The 25,781-nt window shown below is 31.6% G+C and overlaps 1 protein-coding gene across 1 annotated transcript; it reads left to right on the top strand.

Moving 5' to 3' along the window:
* The first annotated feature begins 182 nt into the window (after positions 1-182).
* LOC139519387 (peptidyl-prolyl cis-trans isomerase Fkbp12-like) lies at positions 183-24,785 on the top strand. Its single transcript, XM_071311420.1, has 5 exons — positions 183-288; positions 15,177-15,224; positions 22,581-22,670; positions 23,293-23,315; positions 24,600-24,785. The coding sequence occupies exons 1-5, from the start codon at positions 252-254 to the stop codon at positions 24,684-24,686; spliced, it is 285 nt and encodes a 94-aa protein (XP_071167521.1). The 5' UTR covers positions 183-251; the 3' UTR covers positions 24,687-24,785.
* Positions 24,786-25,781: the final 996 nt, after the last annotated feature.

Below are 25,781 nucleotides of genomic sequence, written 5' to 3'. Positions count from 1 at the left end.
TCTGAATTAATGCTAAATATGTTTTTACTTGGAGAATTATACTGATATATTATGCGTCGGGTTTTTGACACCATTAAATTTTGTATAATTAAAGCCCAATCCATTTATTCATTTTTTTTTCTAAACTGGTTTTTATGGTTTGACTGTTTTTACAGGTATATGCTCCAAATAGTAACCAGGTGGGATCTTATTATTATTATCAACTGTGTATTGACGACATTTGGAAGAGAAAAACTACACTGCATCACAAAATGGGAGTAGAAGTTGAAACAATTACACCTGGAGATGGTAAAGTTTTTTTTATTATTATAAATTTCTTTTTATTTGCACATGAACAAAGTAAAGTTTAGTCTGTAAAAATCTCAAAATTGAATAATGCAACTTATTGGATACATTGATGTATAAACATAACCACTGCTTACGAGCAAGTGGACATTGACTGGGTGGCTTAGGTTTCCCAATCAAATGTCCTTCATCAGGTTAACTTGTTCTACAATGAGCACCATATGTCAAACGTGATGTATCAGCTTTGATCTATGCAGACGTAAGACGAACAATGACACTTTTTAGAAGTGGAGCGTTGCCATTGGCTATTGAAACGGGACGATATTCCAGACGGCAGATACCCTTGAATGAACGATTATGTAAACTATGTGACCATTCAACCGTAGAAAATGAAATACACTTCATGATGAACTGTCCGCTCTATTCGGACATTAGATTTGAACTTTTTTCAAAATGCTAAACAGTTGATTGACAATTTTGAAATATTAACAACTGCACACCAGTTTACGTCTTTAATGAAATGTGATGAAATCCAACCACTTTTGGCTAATACACTCCATAAATGCTTTATGAGACGTAAAAAAAATATATAATATTGTTTAAACTTAAAGGGGCACTAGCTACGATATATATAAAAAAATAAAGTATGTTTTTTTTTAGATCAATCATTAATCCAATTGGAATAATGAAATAATAATTTGCTTTTAGCAATCAATTTCCTTTAATTTTGTTGAAATAAGCGATTAAACATAATTTTTGACTGATTCACTTGCAAGTGAAAACGTCATCATCATTCTAACCGGTATTCATGTGAACTTTAAGTTAACCCCTAGCAAGAGATTGACAACGCATGCATTGTACGTGTACTGGTTATTTAAAGAAAAAGAATGTCAACAATGAAAGTGAAACTACGGTAAATCATTTGATTACTAATTCGATGCACATAAAATCATTCTTATATGGTTAAAAACAATGAGAAACATCTATTTTTAATCTATAAAATAAAATCAAACAGACCTATTAAAATGCAATTGCACGTGTTGGTTTAATCTATTCGTATCTTTATTTTTGTTTACATCGCTTATATGGTCATCTGAGGTCAAATCGATAGTTAATTAGATGGCGTCTGGACTAAAATACACACGAAACGAACCTATATATTATCTACCCCATGCTCTGTAAACTGTTTATTTTAGACTTTTGATAGTTTGGATAAATGTTTAACATTGTTATAAACCAATTATGAGAATTTGAGTCAAATCGGTTACAATGAATTTGACAGCTAGTGCCCCTTTAATGCATTGATTTAAATTGCCTTTTTTTGTATTTTTACTTTGTAAATCTTTACTTAACGAATTTATTTTGAATTAATCGTTAGGTTTTTACTGTAAATTTTACTAAAAATTTTACTGGACTATAACTGAATTCTTATTGACCTTTTTTTTTAACCTTTACCCTAGTGGCGCTTTTAAGCGAACTAAACTGTAATTATATTTCTTTTGTGTTTATTGTTGATTTTTATTAGTAAGTTCTATGTTATTATTTTGAAGCATTCATGAATAGATATTTTATAATTGTGTGTACATATTTAATGAGTTTTAAATCATGTAATGCATGACTATGCCTTTTATAAAAACATTTTCCTTCAGTATAACTGTTATAGCTTTTATTTGTATATACAGTGTCTCGTAAGTCTTTATAGGCTGGGTATTGATCTTTTTTTTTATGATGTTAACGTTTTTATGTATTTTAATGTAGATCAATATGTGACACTTTAATAAATTATTATTATCTGATCTTTATCGTTTTTTTGAAATTTCAGTTTGCATTATTAACACACTAAAAAAATCAAAACCCCAGATCACTTAAAAATAACAATGTTTAAAAGATCCTTTCCAATAAAGATAACATATTATTTTGACATGAAATAGTGAAAGTAAACTATGTAACAAAGGAAAGGTCAAGAACTGTAACTCCGTATTCCCATTGTGAACAAACATATGACATAAACAAAAGTTCTTTTAAAAGTCGGTACATTTCGTCACAACTAATAAAATACAATAAAGATGCATTCACTGTAGCTTTTTTTCATTGACAATACAAATAGTAGTAATACACTCAGAACAGGTATAAGCATAAAGCATAAAAGATTTATTTAAAGTCGGTTATACATATAACAATACAACATAAGCTCTGTAGAGCTTTTATCCGACATATATATAAGACAAGCACAATACATAAAACACATAAAACATGCAAAATAAATAATGTTATCATATACTTAGACTAAATAACATATGATCTTTACCGTATGATAATAGCATTAAATTTAAGTATTTTCCATATTTTTCGAATTGGTGCTTAGCGGGCTGATATGAAAAGTTTATCACATGCTTCGATTGTTATCACATGCCTTTCCGTAACGTTATCACTCCGGAAAATACACCTCAATGCTACGTTTTCAATGAAAAACATTACAAAGTAGTGTACAAAACAATTATTTGAATAATGGAAAGTATATTGTGTAAAATAATTAAATTTAATTTAAAAAAATTAAAAAAAAATTAAATAAATGCATTTTTTAAGTTTTTCTGAAACATAATTTAGAAAGTTACTTTATTAAAGTTGACTTTTCCAAACAATGTTCATTATGTATATTGTTGAATTATTTTTTTGTCGATTCGTTTATATTAAAATCTGGGTTTTTTTCTCTGTTGAGGCATATGATGGAAAGATTTCATATTGAATGTATCAAATTTTGGGTCCGACGTCCGTGAACTGTTTACTCTTTCAACTTCTTTTCGGGAACCACGTAGAAGGATCAATATATGAATCTGTTATTTTTCTCTACTGTTGAAGCATATAATAAAAAGATCATAACATGTCATTTTTCATTTCGCATGTATTATCAGCCCTCGAGCCATGCGGCTCTTGGGCTGATATTGAACCTAGGGCTGATAATACATGCGATATGAAAAATGCCCTGTAATAATCTGATATTATCAAGCACAACAATTAATTAGCACAATTAAAGCATATTTAAAGCAAACATAAAATGCAGATAAACTAACATTCATGCAATAGCAATTATAAAGCACTAAAAGTAATTCAAGCATTAAGAACACAAATAAAAAAAATTATGCCAAATGATTTAAAAGCCAGAGTATACATGATAAATAAATAAACTGATCTACAGCTCATTGAGATCTGCAGGAGGAACACTGACACGAACTGCCCTCCCAATTACCAACCAAACTTTTAAACTGACCCAATGGCATTTCGTCCCTCATTTTATTTGGCAGTTCGTTCCAGAGTTTGGCTCCTGCATATCTAAATGAGTGTAGCCCATGGGTAGTTGTCCTTACACTGGGAACATCTATGTTGTTATGACCTCTTGTACACGTTTGTGTCTGAGGAAATAAAATATGTTGTTGTTGTTGTTGTTATTTCTAAAAGAGTAATTACATTTTTTAATTTCAATGAGTTCATGTAGATATAATGGACATTGTTTATTAATAATTTTATATACCTCTATTGCTATCATTCTAATTCTTCTGATTTCTAAGCTTGGTAATTTTGATTTAATTAATAGTTGTTGATAGGTACTACAATAGTCTTCATATATAAATCTTAGGGCAGGCTCCTGTATTTTCTCTATTTTTCTGGTGTTACAACCACCACAGAAGTGCCATATTACAGGACAATAATTAAAATTTGACATTATAAATGAATAATATATAGTAAGTCTACCTAATTTTGTTAAATTTTTACCAATACGTTTAAGTACATTTAATTGTCTTGATGCCTTTTTACAAATATTGGAAATATGGGCATCAAACTTAAGTTGATAATCAATTGTTACACCCAATAATTTTACTTCTTTTTCACAATGTATAATATTACCATCTAAATTAAATGGTATGTTTTTATTTTCAGTTTTCTTGCCTATGGCTATTGCCTGAAATTTGTCAGGGTTGGCCTTCATATGATTTAGACTGAACCAATTTATTAGCTCTAAGCTTTCTTTTTCTAAAATATTTACCACAGTGTCTATATCAGAGTGTGAATATGATAAAGTATTGTCATCTGCATAATTATACAATGAACTGTTTGAAACAAAATGAAAAATGTCATTCAAGAAAATGTTAAAAAGTACAGGTCCTAATATAGAGCCTTGCGGCACACCTTTATATATATCTTTCCAGGTACTAATATCTATACTAAGAGGTAACAAATTAAGTGCGTGTACAGGATCATACAGGTGTGGATTTATTCTTACTTTCTTTATACATGTTAAAAGGATATTTATGGTTATTTAATGTATAAAATATTTTATTGATTTATTTTTTGTCTATTTTCAAACAGTTTTATTAATATTGTTAGTTTGGGGTTCGTGTTGCTTATTCTTGAGTTTTCTATGTTGTGTCATGTGTACTATTGTTTGTCTGTTTGTCTTTTTCATTTTTAGTCATGTCGTTGTCAGTTTATTTTCGATTTATGAGTTTGACTGTCCCTTTGGTATCTTTCGTCCCTTTTTTTAAACATATTTATTTATAGTGGATTGGGAAATAAGTTATTGCAACTTATATTAATCCCTCTCGACTTTACGGGTGCGAGTGCTGCCTTGTATTGATATTATTGTTCTACTAAAGTGTAACATGCTATATTTCTTCTTCTTCTTCGGAATACGGGTGGATTTGTTTTATTTAAATATGAACATTAGGGTGCAATCAACAGTTTTTTTCTATGACGTCATATTTTGAGGGACCATGTATAAGTGACCCTTAGTGGTGGACTGATTAATAAAGATACCTGTATAAAACTAGATATCACTGGAATCAGAATGTTCTCTAGTTTATAATGGAATAAAAAAAAAAGTGTACTTTTAATAGTATAAAAAAGTGTTATCCAGAGAAACTGGGAAAAACATTGCCTAATTTAAGCTTTAAAAACCTGAAATCAGGTCATGTGCACACCCCTGAAGACATGATACCTGCAAATTTTTCATTATCAAAGTTGTATGAATTTCATAGATTTTTACCTGGTCTTTCAAAAAATTCATGCTTCAGGGTACGTTCGCCTGCTCCGAAAAGAGCTACAGTGGTTGCAAATAAGTTTTGAATTTTCACTGCCAAAAAAACAGACTGTTTACAGTGTTGTCTCCCCTCAAAACATGAATATTAATCTAATTTTTTAAATTATTTTAATCATCTAACCTGTTTTAATTGAAGTTAATTAACATATCTTTACAACCAAATACAAAAAACATGATACTTTTTCACCAATTATGTTGATAAAAAGGGACTTCCCTCCATGTCTATTTTTAGTTGGGGAATAAACCCTAGTTTTTTATACGAAACTGTTTATAGCACCCTTATACAAATTCGTTAATATTTAAAACATTTCTACTGTAAAATTTTATTGTATTCAACAGCGGCCTGTTTTGCTGCTTTCAAACCAACAGAACTAGGCTCATATTAATAAACAACTGCCAGCTATTTGGTTAAATTTAAACGATAACAATGCACTCAATATATCAAATTTGAGTCACGATCTGAATTCTGTGTTAATCTTCTTTTTTATTGAAAATGCTTTTTCAGAGTTGAATTGCTATTTGGCAGAGCTAAATTAGCTTTGAAAGAATGTAAAAACATACTTTTTTTTTAAATTTAATGTCATGCATGTCTGTCATTGCCCCCAAGAATGCCGCCTTTTCCTCAGCAAAAGTGGGAAGTTCATCGAAAGACAGCTGGTACTATGAACACTGATTCATCAGTTCTGTGATATTCCCATCCACTATGGCATGTGGAAATCTATTGGCTAGATTCAATACTGAAAAGAAAAATAGTTTTACAATTTGAATATCATTAATTGCTTTATCAAATGGTTACTTCTCCTCTCATACTTGTTGTTAGGATTGCAAATGATTGATAATGTTTAAGATGCATACTATTTTGTTAATAATTTGCCCTTTATTGACATATGATCAGGAAAAAAACATATTTGATTTGATTTTTTATGTCCTTACTAATTTAACCTGTGTGTGCAGATTTCCAGCAGGAGTATTGTTTTCTTGATGATTTACAGAAAGGAAACCTCACCAGAGTCAGATGTTACATATGGTACACAATGCATTGTTCCGACCTCGATCACTTTCTTTGATAAATTTGAACACGGACTTCCACATATTTCTGCTGGACGTACCCCAAAGTTAATTTGAATGAAAGAAAGTCACGAACCTTAAAAACTACTCAATAACGATTTCACTTACCTGAAGGGATTTTGTTATTCGTCCATAATTCTGGAAAAAAAAACCCGAGAATCGCAATATCACTTATACGAACAAAAAATCAAAACAACAAAAATGCGTGTAAAAAGTAAAATTACAAAAATACCGAACGCCGAAAAAATTCAAAACGGAAAGCCCTAACCTGATGGCAAATAAAATGCTCAAACACGTCAAACGAATGGATAACAACTGTCATATTTCTGACTTGGTAGAGGCATTTTCTCATGTAGAAAATGGTAGATTAAACCTGCTTTTATAGTAAGCTAAACATCTCACTAGTATGAAATTGCGTGTTATGTGTGGATATGCCACTTTTGAATGATTCTAGGATTTCAGACATACCTACATGTATTGCTTCAGGCAGTGAATTTCTGTCAGAGATTGTAATGTTTATTGTTTATGTTTATTCGAAACATTTTTCTGTAGCAGTGTATTTTATGTTAAGGAAGTTCGCTATTCAGTTTAGAAATAACAAGCTTTTCAAAACACAAATGTATATTGATAGGGGATAAATAATGACCAAAGAGCGGAAAGAAAATATAGGTCAGAGTGGTTGTTTTCGAGATATTAGCCATTGGAAAATTTGGCGGGAAAATTTGCTCTCTTGACTTTTCATAGCTTTACCAAGATAGTTCTCAAAAACTATAAAAAAAAACAAAAAAGATCTTATAACACTTTTTCAGATGGCTTATAATCATACATGTAAAAGATTTATAAAAAGAAAAATGGGGGTTTATGGGGACATTATTTTAAGGCATCCAAATGGATAAAACCAGAGGATTCCCAAAATCTGACAAAAAAATCAAAAAACATGACCAGCGAACATCCTTAAAAAAAGTAAATAACAAAAAAAAAAACAAAAAAAAAACAGAAAGGATATGTTTAATTGTTTTTAAATTCCTTTATCAGGTTGTGAAATATCCTCATAAATCAGTTTTATTCACATTTATGGGTGTTATACCTTAAATCGGTTAATTTTGTTTTTCATCACATTCTTCATGGTATGCTTGTCAAATTGCTTTTTGCCTGTCAAATCGTTTCTACAGGCTAATAGAATATAATTAACATTTTCAAAAACATTGAGCTCAGTATCTATAGATATAAAAGGTTATCGTGTAGACTGTCATAACAATGGCTGTCGTGGCGCAAATATTCATATTTATAAAAAGTAACATTTAGCCCTATTTGGCCATAGTTCAAATGAGAACGGATATAGATGCTTACTTCCACATCATTTGGTTTCTGATGGAAAGCTTAGGTACTTGGAAATAGGACAATTTATTTAGCCCTCATCCTTATTTCCAAAAACTGTTATTTTTCTGTTTTCTACCAATTTGAATTATTTTCGCTTTTTTCTTTATAACATGAGCATAAAAATACAAAAACTAAGTTATATTTCCTATTAAATATCAAGTCCAAGTTGCTATACTCTGCGTTCAATGATGTATTATTTAGAGAGACGGTCAAGTCCGACAATGCTTGAAGGAAGCAATAATGATGCCAATACTAAAGAAAGGAAAAAACAAGTCAAAAGTCAAGTTATCGTCTTATAAGCCTAAAAAGCAGTTTTTGTAAATTGTTGGACCGCTTAAATATCAAGCGCATGCACATGTTCTTAGAGTCAAAGAACATCATTGGACATGAACAATCTGGTTTTAGACAATACAAACGCACAGAAGACCAGACTACACATCTATCGCAAGTAGTAGAACATGCCTCCATATCCAAGAAAGTAACGTTGGCTGTCTTCGTAGAGCTACAAAGAGCATTTGATAAGGTATAGAAAGATGGACTCCTTGCAAAATGCTTAGATATCGCATAAGTGGAAGAATTTACAAACGGACCAAATCGTAATTGTACAATAGAAGTGCTTGAGTGCTGGTAGATTGGCAATGTGGACAGAAAGTACTTTTAAAACAATGTGTCCCACACGGAGGAGTATTACCACCAACTATATTCATACTCTTTATGAACGACCTAGTACCAGAGCTACCAAAAGGGGTACAATCAGAACTTTATGCAGACGATCTTGTTCACTGGTGCTTAGAAGAGTATGCAACTACAGCTAAATACAGAATACATGCAGCTTTAGATATGATAGTCACATGGGGTAAGCAGTGGTGTGTTACCATCAACAAAGAAAAAATAACTGGAACACTCTTCACACTCTCTCCCAAAACCCAATCTCTCAAACTGATTGTGGATGATACTTCACTAAAAAATGAAGACCAACAAACATACCTTAGGGTAACTTTTGACAAAAGAATGACATTGAAGCAACATATAACATCAGCTGAATCTAAGGCTAGAAGAAATTTATCATGAGGAAACTTACAGGAACAAAATGTGGAGCAAATGAAAAAAATCCTGAAATCTATACGACCACATCTTGAATACGGATCTAGCTCATGAAACTTGGAAATATCACCATCCAGACCTCGGTTCCGCTCATTACCACCAAAGATGAACAGACTAGCACTCTTAAAAAAACACTGACAATGAATATGCTCGAAGACGAGTACCCTTTAGAGACCTGGATAAGAGTATAGACAGATGGGTCAGCTACAAATGCCACAACAAAAGGAGGAGCTGTCATATACATTAAGTACCCCAACGGAGGTCAACCATCAGAGGCAATACCAACAGGCCTACATTGATCAAACTACAAAGCTGAAGAAAAAGTCCTTACTCATGATGTACACTCCATCAAAAAAAAATCAATAACACAACTCAACTCAAGTAGTTTTCCCGACTGATGCCCTCTCTGTGCTACAAGCTTTGAAGAACGAATAGCTACCTCAACTCCAACAAGGTTTATACAACCTCATCATGGAGAAGCAGAGCAGGATACGGCACACCTCTTAAAGTCATGCAAGATCCAGAAGGCATTGAGAGAAAAGATATGGCACTCAGAAACACCACTCAAAGAGATGCTACATGGACCAGTGAATACCCTACAGAAGACAACCAGATTTGTTGAGGAGATTGGTATTCAAGTGTAAAGGCGAACGATAAAAGAACAAGAAGAGAGCGGTATCTCACGTCGTTCCTTATTACCTATTTCCTTGCATGATTTTTAGGAGGAATCCCAATTCTATTTCATAGAATATTAAATGTCTTTCAACTCAGTGGGCATGGTTTGCTTCCGTTTCATTTCTCTTTTCAAGTAGTAAAAAAAAATGGCATTTGTCGGCAGAACGGATCAATTTTTGATTTTCGTGTGGTCAAATTTTGATTCTTGAATGACGGAAGTGTTGTATGGGCGACAACTTTCAATTTTGCGCCACATCCTGTCCCTTGAAACAAATGTCCCGAATTCTAATCAAGTGATGGAAACACATTTATTGACAAATGTACGTAGTGCATGAATTAATTATCAGTGCTTTTCAGTCCCGAGTTGAATATTTTTGGATATTTCAATTCTTCAATTAGTTATTCTTATCGATTCATTACGTTGACACCATTGGCTTTTTAATGGAAATAAAGTGTGTACTACAAGGAATAATATCTTATTCTTTGCATTCCATATCCGTTTTGATGCAACGTCAATGAAAATGTATTGACAACATTCATTATTGTATGACGACACAGGAGTGAAATTATCTGTTTTTCTTTTACTGGGATATCGTGGTATTCATTGCAACCAACGTTATAAAAAATGTACTTGTTTCCTCCATCCTGACACAAACAGGGTTTAAGAAAGGATATCACATCCTAATTTCTACCATGATTATAGATCATTGATGGTTTTTCAAACAATAGCTACAATCTCATCAAAGGGCGACAGCCCTGAGATGAGATGAGGCCGAGAATCATTCTCGAATTTAAAAGACCATTGATAATCTATTTGTCGCTATTTTGATTATGACAACTTCACATGCACCCTTAGATTCTGATAATATAACACTGAAAACACGAAATAATGAAAATAAATAGAAAAAAAATTAACGGATTTTGATAAAAGGGGGAATGTTACAAAAAAAATATGTCTTAAAGTAACTATGGTGGAAAGTTGTTTAATTGGCAATCATAACACCTCATCGTATTTTCATATCAATCACGCTGTAATAAATAAATCATGTACCTTTGAATATGTTAATGAAATTACAGTTTCTCACTTATTATTTAAGGCACATTTGGTATGTGGAATTCAATTTTAACTTTATCTAGGGTTATAACGAAACATGGATGACTATTTCTTTAAAAAAAACCACAAATGTTTACAAGTCATTTTGGGGAGGAGCATTTTGTCATGCTAAACGTTGAAAAAATACAGTATTACAAAACTAATCTCAGCATTAATATTAATATTATTGTGTGTTATAGATCCGTTATCACTGGCAAAAGCTCTGTTATGACTCAGTGCGCCTGATTGGCTTGTTTTTCAATCCAAATCCAGGGGAGCTTGGGGTATCCATTTGTTAACACCCTTACAATGTTTCAAAGTTCAGTTCGACTTGGATCAATGATAACCTGTAATTTATTTTTTTGAATTATTTGTGCCATAATAACTGTAAATAATGGCAACAATGGTATACCGCTGTTCGAAAGTCATAAATCGATTGAGAGAAAATAAATCCGGGTTACAAACCAAAACCGAGGGAAACACATCAACTATAAGAGGAAAACAACAAAACAATAGAAATACTGAAGTACAACAAAAAACAAAAGACAATGCAACACACACATAAACTAACATGAAAATACGGATTTTTTGTGTTATTAAAATTTGCTGTTACAAAATGATAGAAATTATTATAAATTAAGGAATGTATCTCCCTCATGCAAAGGTCTGATTCCTTTCACGGATTTGGCTATACTTTTTGGACCTTTTGGATTATAGCTCTTCACCTTTTATATAAGCTTTGGATTTCAAATATTTTGGCCACGAGCATCACTGAAGAGACATGTATTGTCGAAATGCGCATCTGGTGCAAGAAAATTGATACCGTTAATTTTATTTCTAACTATAAGATAACAACTGTTATTTTCCTCAGTCACTTGGACGTCGCGTACGGTGTTGGTGATAATACGGGGTTTGCTTTCCAGTTCGCCTTTATTGCATTTGTTAGAAGTTTCGGAATTGATAACTATATAAATGTATATATCAAAATGTGCGTAATTAAAAGTAGAAATGGAATATGCCTTAAAATCAATATTTTTATTCATTTTTTACTCGAATGATCCCTATTAACACTGATTTTGAGCGTGTAGACAAGTAACACCGCGACATATGATCAGCGTTGCTTTGAAGTTATTCTTGTCATTTTTAAAATTTATTAAAAAAATGTTGTACTCCTAGCAAGAGTAGTCTTTGGTGTAAATGGTGTATGTTTTATTTATGACGTCATCGTTAACTGGACGCGTCTGACCAGGACGAAAAGTTCACTTTGTTTTGTGGTCAAGCCGAAAATAGAAAAAAAAATACATTTTTGTTACAAGTATGATAAGTCATATTAAACAGTTTTGGACGGGGAAAATTTGAAATTACAATAACACAAAAAAATACTATATAACATTAAAATCTACTGTTCAGGGATTTTTTTGAACCCATTTTCGATCACATGTCGGAAGTATTAACGACACAGTCAGCGACTACTTGTGTCTAGTCATAATGTCACACCATGCTTTTTTACTTGTTTTGACGTTACGTTCTGTAAAACGTGACATGTAGTGCCTAACGTCGCAAATTACGGAAGCCTTTACGTGCCATGCTAATTAACTATAATTTCAATTTGATATAGCGAATTATGAATTTGATATAGCGAATTATGAATTTGATATAACAGATTATGAATTTGATATAACAAATTATCAATTTGATATAACAGATTATCAATTTGGTATAACAAATTATCAATTTGAAATAAAAAATTGTCAATTTGATATAACAAATTGTGAATTTCTCTACCAATAGTATGATTTAATTATAATAATGAGATTGATTGAAACATTGCGTAACCCAAATTGGCGCATTTTTTGTGTATTGATTCATTGTTTATCTGACGTCCAGCGACAAATATGTCATCATATAGTGAATGCTTATTCAAAACTTTCTTAACAGGTTTAATGTTTCTGAAACCCAATCCCTCCCCTTTTATCTTTTATTTGAGGCAGTTTGGGTGACTAGTTTGAACGTTCTCTATTCGGTACATGGGACCTAGTGTCTTAGAACGAACGATTATAATAAAAAAAGGATCAATTTACATTGCACATTTAAAATCAGAAATAATGGATAGTGTGTTTCTAGGGACATAGGAACATGCAAGGATAAAAAATGCTTCCCTTCCTCAAAATCCTGGCATGCTTCTTTATCAATTTCGATGGGCACATACAAGGATTAATGAAACATCCTTAAGTTCATCCTTGCATTTTTTTTTATATATTTGGTTCAATATTTATTTTGTTTGCACACTTTTTATTCAAAACAAAGACCCATGCGCGAGATCTAGAAGAGAAAACGCATGCACAATCAGTGCAAAAGGGATCTGATATATCAAATTTATGATTTTTTATTTCAAATTATCATAATTTGTTATATCAAATTGATAATCTGTTACTAGTATGTTACAATTTATTTGTTATATCAAATTGAAAAAAATTAAATTGCATGCCCCTCAAAGACTTCTGTAGCAAATATCTTATTATGCAAAACCATAACTTTTTTTATAATTTTTTTTTGGATACAATATCTTAACAGATATTTATCGAATCTAATTAAAATTAGTATCTGTATCTGTTTCGGCGGAGGACATTTTAGCGCATTGGTAGGACATTTTAGAGAAAAAAAGTCTAACGTTTTAGCGCGGAAGTAAGTCCCATTTTAGCCCAAGATTTTTAACCCATTCGAGCGAAAATGGAAATTATCAATGCCTATTTTAGAGCAATGCTTTAATCCATTTTATGATTAATGATTAATGATCAATATTTTTTTAAATAGAAGCAAGACAGCACAATTTAAAACATATCATGTCCATTAAAATATGCCACTAAAATTTTAAAATAAAATTTTAAAAGTCCGTTCTAGCCTGGAATTTATATTACAGAGAACGTACGTAATGGGCTTTGGGTATACCCCCTGTACAATACAGTTCATAAAGTTGCAGTAGGAACTGATTTTTCTCTTTATCTTGTCTAGACAGTGGCGGATCCAGAAATTTTCATAAGTGGGGACCCACTGACTGGCCTAAGAGGGGGCCCGCCCCAGTAACGCTTCAGGGATTCCCTATATAAGCAACCAAATTTCCCCAAAAAGGGGGGGCGAGCCCCCTGCCCCCCCCCCCCCTACCCCCTAAATCCGCCTCTGCTAGATTGTGGTGCACATTCGTCTATACATTGTATTTTTATATATGTTGTTGTTTGAAATTTTATGATAGTATCAAGAAAAACGTAAATGAGTGACAACAATAAAAGTAATTCTATATTACTTTTATTTCCATGATGAACCAAAGTGAACATAATATATACATACAACTTTAATATTAAGCCAGCATAATTAATGTTCGTGGTTTTAGTATTATTCAACTAGGAAATTTTTGGCTAAAATGGGCTATCGAAAATACAGCTGAACGGATTAATCCTGCGCTAAAATGGGCTCTAATGTCTGCGCTAAAATGTCCCCTAGTAGTTTTTCGCTAAAATTATCTGCGCCCATCTATTTTCTTGTTCATAGTTGAGATTAAATTTCCTTTTGTTTATAAAATTGGCAAATTTGATTAAATTAATTTTATTGTGGTTAATTTTGAATTTGCTTTCAACTGTTGATTCTTTTAACATTTAATACAGGCGATGAAACAAACGATTCAACAAATAAAAAATTTATTCGTAAATTATCAAAAGCGGATAAAAGAATAAGCCCTTGACACCATTTGCGAGTATGATGGTCTTGTGAAACAATGATAGTTCGTCGGAAGGGGGCGATAAATGACTGACCCGTGTTAAGAGAGAGCAATATCTCTTGCACGTAAAAGTCATTCTTTTAGATTTCGAAAAGAGCAGGCTAAGGCTACAAGGAAGCACTCGCACCCTCAAAGTGGAAACGGATTAATATAAGTTGTAATAACTTGTTTCCCAATCCACTATAAATAAATATGTTTAAAATAAAAGAAAAAGCAGCAGAAAAGACAGTGGTTTAAACTTTTTTTTTTTTTTAAATATTCTGTTTCAATCAAAAGAAAGAGAAAATACCTTTGCTCCAAGGGGATACTAATTGAAATGAATATTATTTTTCTGTTTTAATTTAACTGTACTTAAAAAAAAATATGTGCCGCTTTTGCATTTCGGTTCTATACGTAGTAAGACAAGCAAACCGCTCATATAAATTATGCTGTATAATTGAGCTGCACGAAATGAAAAAAGTACGACGTTATCTATACAATGCATGGAAAATAACGTCAAACTAACGTTACTAAAACTAACACCAACACCGTACGCGACGTCTTGGTACAAGACATTTTAAGAAAAAATGGTGGATTGAACCTGGTTTTGTTGCTATCTAAACCTCGCGCTTCAATGGAACTATACACACTTTAATCTTATCTGTCTACTACATTGTACATGTGATCCATCATCATATACAGTAAATCATTATTTTTTGTTTTAGGTAAAAACTACCCACAGAAAGGACAGACAGTTAAAGTACATTATACAGGTAATGTCCTCTATTTTATTTTTTAAGCATAAACAAAAATTTGGAAGGAGCAGAAAGTGGACAAATACATTTATATTTTGGCTGCATGGAATCACCAATGTTAACCAGACATAAGTTCAGATAGCATAATAAGTCTTACAGACGGGCACATTTTGGGAAGCCCGGCTGCTGCTCCTGAATCACTGGACAAGTTTGGTGAAACTTATCTTATACCCAAGATATATGGTTATGAATTTTTTAATGCAATTAAATGCATGATTTATTTCCTACGACTGTCAAATTCAAGGGATTTTTATTTCGACCCTTTTTTCGTCTGCAACCCGATATGACGTACTGTGATTTGGTGGAATTACACCTAATTACACCCGATATCACAGCGTAGAACTCCACATGCGGGGTGTCGGCTATGTTTGACACGGGGTGGCAATTTCGAAGCAAAGAAAAACTATCAAAGCAAGTTCAAGTATCAACATGTCTTTTTTTCAGAATTCTTAGTACCATATAGTGTATTGCACGAAAGGAACTGAAACATAATCTATTTTCTGCAAGCAGAAGCAGTCGATTTCAGTGCTCTGTTTTCTGGATATGAAAAAATAGAAACAATTCAATATAGAAAACAAAAATATAACAATATAATCATAACAAAACAATTTACGAAAAACAAATATGACAGACATGAAGTAACAACAACCACTGAACTACAGGCTCCTGACTTGAGACAGGCACATACAGAATGTGGCGGTGTTAAGCATGTATGTGAGCGCTCAACCCTTCCCTAACCGGGGACAGTGGTGTAACAATACAACATAACAACAAACTATAAAAAATAGTTGAAAAAAGCTTAACTCATCAGATTGATACAAAGAAAAATATCGATCAAAACACTGACAAATCGTGACCAAAAAACAAACATGACAGACATGAACAAACGACAACCACTGAACTACAGGCTCCTGACATGGGACAGGCACATACAGAATGAGGCGTTGTTAAACATGTATGTGAGTGCATGGTCAAAATTGGCATATATCAGCAGACTTAACTTAGTGTTTCGGTCTGTTGAGGAACAGCTTAGTTATTTGATAAACACGTTTTACAATACGGGATAATAATTAGACAACGATTGAACGCGGAACGGAGACGGGTGCAAAATCCATGCATTTCCACGTTAATTATTACGTCATAACACTTGAGACGAACGTAATATAATGATTTGAATGACAATTTTGTCGTTTATGATGAATTCGGACGTATTATTAAACAATAAATATCACACTTGTGCACATGCGCATACTAATATTTCAATTGACGTGGTTCTGTCTGTTAAACTTTTTAAATAACCTTTGTAAAAAAATATCTGATCGTTTTACATGCGTTTTTTCTGATAGTCTTAATCTGTTTTGCTAAAAAGGTAAATAGATTTAAACCAGGAATATATTGATTTTTTATAAAAAAAAAATCCAAAAATATCGATTGATGTCCGGTAAAAATAGTTTACCTGCCACATGTGATCACGGGTAAATATCACCTGTTCACGCTTAATTAGCATTGATTGTTATGGGAGGGGATTGTAATAGGGCTTGTTTATAGAGTACTGCCACTCCAGATTTATGTCAAAGAACGTCTCGTCCCTTTTCTAAAACCGTTCATCGGAAGATACCAAGACCTTGCTAATACATGAAAATATTCGGTATAAACTTCACAAATTGTACATGATGGTCCAGATGCAAAAATTCTAGGTACTGACGTTGTTTATCATCTTAATTACTTATTATAGTGTTCTTTTATTTGTCTTTGTAATATATATTAACGTTTACTGTTAAGTCAATTTTTGTAATATCATTTAGGCGTGGTTCGGTATTTGTATATCCCGCCATTGTGTTGTTGTGTTGTGATAATTTTTTTTGTTTTCTTGTCTTTCATTTTTGCTTATGTGCTTTGTATATATGCTATTTTGTTTTTCTTTGTTGACATATTTATTTGTTCGTTTTTATAGGGATTGAGATTATAAAAAAGTAAAATCACAAAAATACTGAACTCAGAGGAAAATCTAATCGGAAAGTTCATAATCACATGGCAAAATCAAATGACAAAACACATCAAAAACGAATGGACAAGAACTGTCATATTTCTGACTTGGTACAGGCATTATCAAATGTAGAAAATGGTGGATTAAACCTGGTTTTAAAGCGCTAAACCTCTCCCTTTGATGACAGTCTCGTCCAATTCCGTTATATTTACAATGATGCGTGAAAAAAACAGACATAATTAATAAAATAGTCAAAATATGGGTACAGCAGTCATTATCGTGTAACAATTTTAAAAGGAACAATTTAACAGAACACAAAACATGTATCTACAAACGCATTCATTGATTCGCGTTTCTGACACAATTTTGACTGCTTTACCCCTATTTTTGCCATGTTTACCTACTTTGTCCATTTGTTTTGTTCACACATTGTTTTCATTATGATGGAATATAAGTGAAAGGTTTTACTAGCTTCAAAACTAGGTGTAATACACCATTTTCTACGTTAAAGGAAATGCCTGTACCATGTCAGGAATATGACAGTTGTTTTCATTCATTTGATGTGTTTAATTGAGCTTTTGATTTTGTCAATTGTTAAAGGGCCAATCATTAATGAAAGTGAAATAGTGAAATAAAAATTCACTTTTAGCGGTCAGTATGGTTCAATTTTGTCAAAATAAGCTAAGAAACATTGATGATGAACTATTCACATACAAGTAACTCGACCTCATTAAATCCGTTTGTATGTGAACTTTAATTTAACCCCTTAGCAATGGAAAACGCATGAATCGTGCGGGTCAAGTTATTTAAAGGGAAAAGAATGTCAACATTGAAAGTGAAACAAATGTAGATCATTTGATTGACTGATTCGATCCACAAAACAACATTCTTATACATGTAAAAACGATGATTAAGATATATCTTTAATCTATTATATAAAACTAAACAGACCTAAAAAAAATCTAATTGCACGATTTCCCTATCTATTTATTTCTATATATATATATATATATGTTTTTTTCGCTTATATGAGCATCGGATTCAGATTCAGATTCAATAGTTTATTAAAGTCTCACCACTTGAATAACATTATACATTCCAATATACATATAAAACATTGCGTATAACATGAAATATTGGATAACATATATAAAACATATTGTATATTAAAACTAACAGTAAAATAATATTAGCTTCTAAATACTAAAACATATACAAGTGCCATTCTATTAAGAATTATGAGAGATATGAGATGTCCTCGGAGGTCAACTCGAAAGTTAATTAGATAGCGTCTAGACTAAATTGCATACGAAACGAAGCTACATACTCTCGAGTCTATGCCCTGTTAATTGTTTATGTTATACTTTTAATTTGGATAAATGTTTTACAATACGAGAATTTGAGTCAAATCGGTGAACATGAATATGACAGCTAGTGCCCCTTTAAATGACTTTCCGATTTGAATTTTCCTTTGAGTTCGGTATTTTTGCGTTTTGCTTTTTTACCAATATTTTGATAACTTTAAAAAGTTGAAACAGCTAACTTCATGTTTTAATTTTCAATTTGGCACTTTCTAATCATAATGGCAGTTGTCGTTCTTCAAACATCTAAGGGCGTTTGGCACTTTGAAAATAGACAAGAAAATGGAAGTCACAACACTGGAAATGCTGATTACTGATAGAAAATGTATCTATACATATGTATCTGATATTATCCATGATGAACAGAATGGTTTCCGAAAAGATCGTAACTCAATTGATCACCTTCTGTCTATAACAAGTATCATAGAGTCTAGAAAACTACGTAAACAGTCTATATTTGCTGCTTTTATTGACTTTAAAAAGGCATACGATACTATAAATAGAGCATTGTTATTTAGCAAATTAGAGTTACTTGGTGTTAGTTGTAAAAAGATTAAGGCATTAAGATCTTTGTATAATAATGTTCAGTCTTGTATTAAGTTAAATGGTATTTTATCTGACTGGTTCCCAGTTAATACTGGTTTGAAACAAGGGTGCATAATAACATGATAGATGTTAATCTAGAAAAATCAAGAGTTATGCATTTTAGAACACTTTATGTGCCATGTACTAATTTTTCTTTTGATTTTAATGGAAAATGTGTTGATAAAGTAGCAAATAAACTCATCATAGATACCAGGATTATAAAATTATATATACGCCAAATGCGCGTTTCGTCTACAAAAGACTCATCAGTGACGCTCGAATCAAAAAATGTTAAAAAGGCCAAATAAAGTACGAAGTTGAAAAGCATTAAGGACCGAAAATTCCTAAAAGTTTTGCCAAATACTTAAGGTTATCTATTCCTGAGGTAGAAAAGCCTTAGTATTTCAAAAATTCAAAGTTTTGTTAACAGTTAATTTAAAAAAATGAAAATAACAATGATATAAACTCAAGTCAACACAGAAGTGCTGACTAAATTATACATATTTAGGTTTATTATTAACCGAACATTTTAGTTATGAGGATATGACTAAAGCAGTTGCCAAATCTGCCAGTAGGGCATTATGGTTATTAATAGCAAAATGTAAAGCTCATGACGGTTTTCAATATGATGTATTTATAAAACCGTTCAATTCAATTGTATGGTCAGTGATTGACTATGGTGCCTCTATTTGGGGGTACTAAGGAATTTTCATGTATAATTGCTGTTAAACATAAGGCTATGAGATTTGTTATGGGAGTGGGTAGATATACCCCTGACTTAGCACTTTATGGAGATATGGGATGGAAACCATGTATTGTTAAACTATGGTCTTCCATATTTAGGACATGTTCACGATTTAATAAGATGTCTAATTGTAGACTTAAGAAGAAAAAAAATCTTTGGAGTAATACTAGTACTTTCGGTTTTAATAAAGTAAAAAATTGGAACTGTAGAGTGAATACAAAGTTTAAAGAACTTGATCTTAATCAGTATTGTAATATTGAATGTATTTTGAGCAAGTCTGTTATTAAAGATATTGAAAACAAACTATTTATTATGTACAATTATGTTCCAGGTTAAGGGGAGGGTTGGGATCCCGCTTACATGTTTAACCCCGCCACATTATTTATATATGTGCCTGTCCCAAGTCAGGAGCCTGTAATTCAGTGGTTGTCGTTTGCTTATGTGTTACATATTTGTTTTTCGTTCATTCTTTTTTTTACATAAATAAGGCCGTTAGTTTTCTCGTTTGAATTGTATTACATTGTCATATCGGGGCCTTTTATAGCTGACTATGCGGTGTGGACTTTGCTCATTGTTGAAGGCTGTACGGTGACCTATAGTTGTTTTAAAATGTCTGTGTCATTTTGGTCATTTGTGAACAGTTGTCTCATTGGCAATCGTATCACATCTTTTTTTAATATAGAAAGTAGTTTTAGTAATTGAGTAATGAGGAAAAGTTTTTATTTATGTTTCATGATGACAGAGTTTGTTATTTTACAGCCAAAATCTGCCATGAAGTTCTTTTTAAGAGAAAGTGTATTTTATTCTCGTAATAAGTGTATATAATGTTATTTTTTTTCTTCTTGTATAATTGTTTTTAATAGTACTAGAGCACACCCGCGAAATCGCGGGCATTCAGAGCGTAGTTTAAAGTATGCAAAGTGTTGTTGGAAGAATTTTGTAAAATATTAAATGACTGGAGAATTTCAGCAAAAGTATCATAAGTCATAGGTTATTGGGGACAGGAAAATGCTTCTTTTTTATACCTCCTCCTTTATTTCCAATATTCCCATTTTTTTGTTTTCTATCAATTTCAAAATGAACATACATTTAGTATGTTATGAACATTCAAGTAAGGAGCATGTAATTCAGTGGTTGTTGTTTGTTTAAGTGTTACATATTTGTTTTTCGTTCATTTTTTTGTACATAAATAAGGCCGCTAGTTTTCTGGGTTGAATTGTTTAACATTGTCATTTCGGGGCCTTTTGAAGCTAAGTATGCGGTATGGGCTTTGCTCGTTGTTGAAAGTCGTACGGTAACCTATAGTTCTTAATATCTGTGTCATATTGGTCTCTTGTGGAGAGTTGTCTCAACATGGCATTCATACCACATCTTCTTTTTTTGTAATCAATGAATTTGTAAAAGATTTAATGACTGGAGAATTTCAGAAAAAGTATCAAAAGTTCACATGAATATTTTTAGCGCTTATCTGTATATCATGAACATTCATTACTATATAAATATAGTGTATTTACGTTCAATTCGAAGGTTACTAATCGGTCCATAGTGGTCATTGATATAGTATACAGACCCTCTCTATTTTTAAAATAAACTCTGTGACTGCCGTGGACAGTAAACTTGAAAATGATAGCAGATAGAATTCTGAAAATACACTTTATTCTTTGTATATGTATGTTCAAATTATACAGAAAAACGCAAACCGGAAGTCTTATCTGACTTAAAATTTCGTCCAATGACGGGACAATATCCGGATGCCTTTTTTCTCGTTTTTCTCCAAAAATAACTCAATCTGAATAATCATATGAATGGATGACAAATGGCACTATGCACTGTACCTATAGGACACAGAGGCGTGTTGATTATTTTATTGCGGAAAGAAGAGAAGCGACACCCAAAATGAGGTCTTCTCGTTTAATAGTATAGATGGTGTGTTATGCTAAGATATATTGATATATGTTATAGATGTAATATAAATGTATTTTAATGTGTGTTTTACAGTCTCTCATAACTCTTTTTAGAGTGCTCTTTTATAAATTGATGTTGTGTTTTATATCAAATGTTTTGATGAGGCGAAGAGGTGAGACTCTAATAAATTGTTTGTTTGTTTGTTTGTTTATGTGTTACTATAGTTTGAATAACAGGATTAGAAGTATCTGCTACACATTATTTCTTTGCTCGAGTCCTGACAGTAAATGTACATATTCAAGGTAAATCAATGTTTAATTACCATTACTGCTGTTAGAATTGTATAAATCAAAACATAAATTTCAAATTTAGTCTTACAATTGGTTTACATCTGACATTAATAAATAACCATATTTATCAAAATTTCATCTACATTTAGTTTCAGTGGTAATTATTATGCAGTAAAAGGTAATTAGCGCATTTGTAGACATTGATGTGGGTTTCAAGGAATGTTAAACAGACCATAAATTTAAACCTGTAATGTCTTTCCACATGAAATCCTATGTGTAAATTAAAATTTGTATTGAGTTAGTGTTTAGGACCAAGTATTTTTACTCTGGATTTTTTTGTAAAATATACGGCTGAACATTAATGTTCTCATAGATACATTTTCTCTTCTGTCTTTGTTTTCCTTCAAGATAAAATGTGACACTTTACTATGAATATTTAAGGAGCACTGACCGATGGCACGATATTTGATTCATCTAGAGACAAAGGAAAGCCATTTGAGTTCAGAATTGGCAGTGGAGAAGTAATCAAAGGTAAGACAACGTAGTGTTTTCTATGCAGTATTTTATGATCTTTTATTTTGATTCCTGTATAATAGATATTAAGTGTAGCTTAAGAATGTCCCTTGTACAATAATACATACTGTAAACCAACTTATTTTCGCGAGCGATTTATTTTCGCGACTTTCGCGAGGAGAAAAATAACGCGAATATAAATCGTCGCGAATAGGTAAATCTTTATTAATCTACATCAAGTAAATAAGAAAATCGCGAATTTTAAAAGGCGCGAAACGGACTAGAATTGGTAAAACGCGAAATAAAGTATCCGCGAAAATAAGTTGGTTTACAGTATTCGATGTTTTATATTTTGTTGTTGATTCTGATATCAAAACAACAGTTTTTTTCATACAAAATAATAGACATGATAGAAAGAAGGTTGCATTCATACAAAATGTATTCATATTCGTATTTTAAAGTGTACTGCTGATTGTGTGATTTTTCTAAGTAACAGTCATTTGTACATTTTTAACTAAGGTACACTTACTTTCAGTAGAGTAAAAGGGACACATTTGTTGAAAACACGTAACAAAAATAAATGATGATACTTTTTTCAATAAAATAAAATGACTAAGTTAAACTTTTTTTATTTTTGAAGGATGGGATGATGGAATAGCTCTGGTTTGTATGATATTGTTTTATTGCCACATGATCTCCAGTCTTAAGCATCATTTGATACTTTGATATCTTTTCCATATATTTTGTTTTACATTATAAAGTTTTGCACGCTTAAACGAAACATTCATTAAGTTTTTTTCCTAGTTATTCCAGGGACATCTTTATGCTCCTGATATAAGAAAGGAAATGGGGTTATCCTTGTCTGTTTGTCCAAAATTTGTTTGCCTGAACAATATGTTATAAAACTTCTACACAATGCTTAATACCACCAAATACCAATCAAATTCGAATTTTTGTGGCGTCACGTTCACTGTTCTTCAGTTATGATTAAAGTGAAATTCATTGGCATTTTATTTTAATCATTCGTGTTTATATATACAAACATGTTAAGGATGTTCGCTACTCAAATAACAAGCTTTTTAAAAGACTTAAATTGATAGTATATAAATAAAGGAAATAAAAAGGCAGAAGAAAATGAAGGGACCTTTTCATGTATTTAACATTGGCAACCTTTTTCTTTCAAACATTATGAAGAAATAACAAGGATTTTCAAATATGGCTTTTTAAACTATATGTTATAAAAATATGAAATGAAAAGTAGGGGTTAGTGGGGGAAATTTTTAATTGGACTACGTGGATAAAACCAGAGGATTTCGAATATCTGGCAAAAAATTCAAACCCGAGAGGAGCGAACATCCTTAAGGTAAACATTGACATTTCCACCCTTTGGCAAGTAGTAGCTTTTTGTGATTTTCATATATAGTTAGAAGACAAAAACTTGTTAAAATAAGGACTTACTATTGTAAAACAGTCTAAATTTAAGTTAATGTTTTTTTTCCCGTTCCGTTGACCTCTTTAAACTCGGAAATTAAGGATTAACTTACAAATAACGTTATTGCGAGATGCAAACAGGCACTTTATAGATTTTGATTGAATAAAAAAGTTTTAAACTGTGATTTTAATCTTATCTGCTAACAAAGAATATGGTCAGCATAAACGTACAAGATAAAAAAAAAAAAACATTTCCTAAGAGAAAAAAAAAGAAAAAAAAAGAAGTGCGAGTTTTACTTTTTTGTTAAACATGACAAAAGAAAATGCCATTTAATTCATCTTAGAAATTGCTGAATGATGATAGTTTTGCAGTCCTATAAAGAGGTGGCAGGATTCCCTTCAATAGCATTAACATTCCATATCTACTTGGTTTTTATACATTTGCCTATTTTCGACTGACTTGATAAAATGTGTACTACATAATTAAGCATGACATAAGTTCTTGCATATTTACAGATGAGTAAAGGACAGCGAGCCAATCTGACTTGTTCACCCGATTATGCTTATGGAAAACAGGGTGCTGGTGGAGTATATCCTTTATAGCTAACTTGATTAACTTTTCACAATGCATTTTTCATATATTGTGTTGCTTTGTAAGTAAAATCATTCAGATTTTAAATACATGTTAGGATGTATATTATCTTTCAGAAAACACATCAATCCTTATGCATTGTATTGCCTATTCAAAACAAATACTCTAGAAATAGCAGTTTTATGTGGTATTGAGAAGACAACAAATCTTTCTTTCACTGGATTATCTAGTCAAATTCGTTTTTAGATTGACCAAAAGTGAAAAAGTTGTAAAACAGTAGAAATTACAAATGTAATCATACCATTAGGATAATAATCTCTATTTTGAGAGGTAAGCTAAACTTATCCCCCTTGAGAGCCTCGCATTCTTCAGTCATATTTCTAATAAACTAAAACATAGATACATTTGTAATACATACATGACAAATATATAAATATAAGAAATTATCAATAATAATGAATAGATTAATTTAATAACTCCTGAATAGAATTACAATATTATATAATTGACATTAATTTGTCACAGTAATTCTGAAAGATTATTCCATATAGTTGGACTTGACAATCAAAACTAGTTTTTAAACATATTTGATCTTTAGTTTAATTCGATTTTTATTTGTTTCAACTATTTTTTTTATCCATATAAACATATATAGGTATGTAGGGGTATGTGTGGATAAAGCTATCAGAAATTCCATATAAAAAAAAGAATTAAGGTGTCTCATCGAGGTCAATTGCTATACAACAATAAACAGCACAGTTTCCCCTGCCAAACAAAACTTGAAAGAGATGTTCTAGAGTCAGCTGCATCAACTGACGACTGAGATGTTTTGCTTCATTAATACATGTGTGTGTATCATATGTCTAAATCATACCGACAGTACTTAATAGATAATATCTATGTAATTTTTTCCCTTAACTGATTCCACTATACCTCCAGAAGCAACTCTAAAGTTTGATGTAGAACTGATTGATTTCAAATAGGCCAAATCAACAGATGAAGATTTTTTTATATGTAGTCTCTAATGAGTGTTGTAATTTTTATACACAATTTTGACATTTCTTTATAGACGTGTCCAATATTAAACTTTTTGCAATTAAATCTTA

The sequence above is a fragment of the Mytilus edulis genome, chromosome 1, assembly GCF_963676685.1.
Source record: "Mytilus edulis chromosome 1, xbMytEdul2.2, whole genome shotgun sequence".
NCBI classification, from domain to species: Eukaryota; Metazoa; Mollusca; class Bivalvia; order Mytilida; family Mytilidae; genus Mytilus; species Mytilus edulis.
This window is presented reverse-complemented; position numbering and strand designations above follow the sequence as displayed.

Excerpts from the sequence above, each read along its gene's own strand:
- LOC139519387 (XM_071311420.1), top strand. The coding sequence starts at position 252 with ATGGGAGTAGAAGTTGAAACAATTACACCTGGAGATG. Across the intron at positions 22,671-23,292 it reads CAGTGGAGAAGTAATCAAAG|GATGGGATGATGGAATAGCT; the intron begins GTAAGACAACGT and ends TTATTTTTGAAG. Across the intron at positions 23,316-24,599 it reads GGGATGATGGAATAGCTCTG|ATGAGTAAAGGACAGCGAGC; the intron begins GTTTGTATGATA and ends GCATATTTACAG.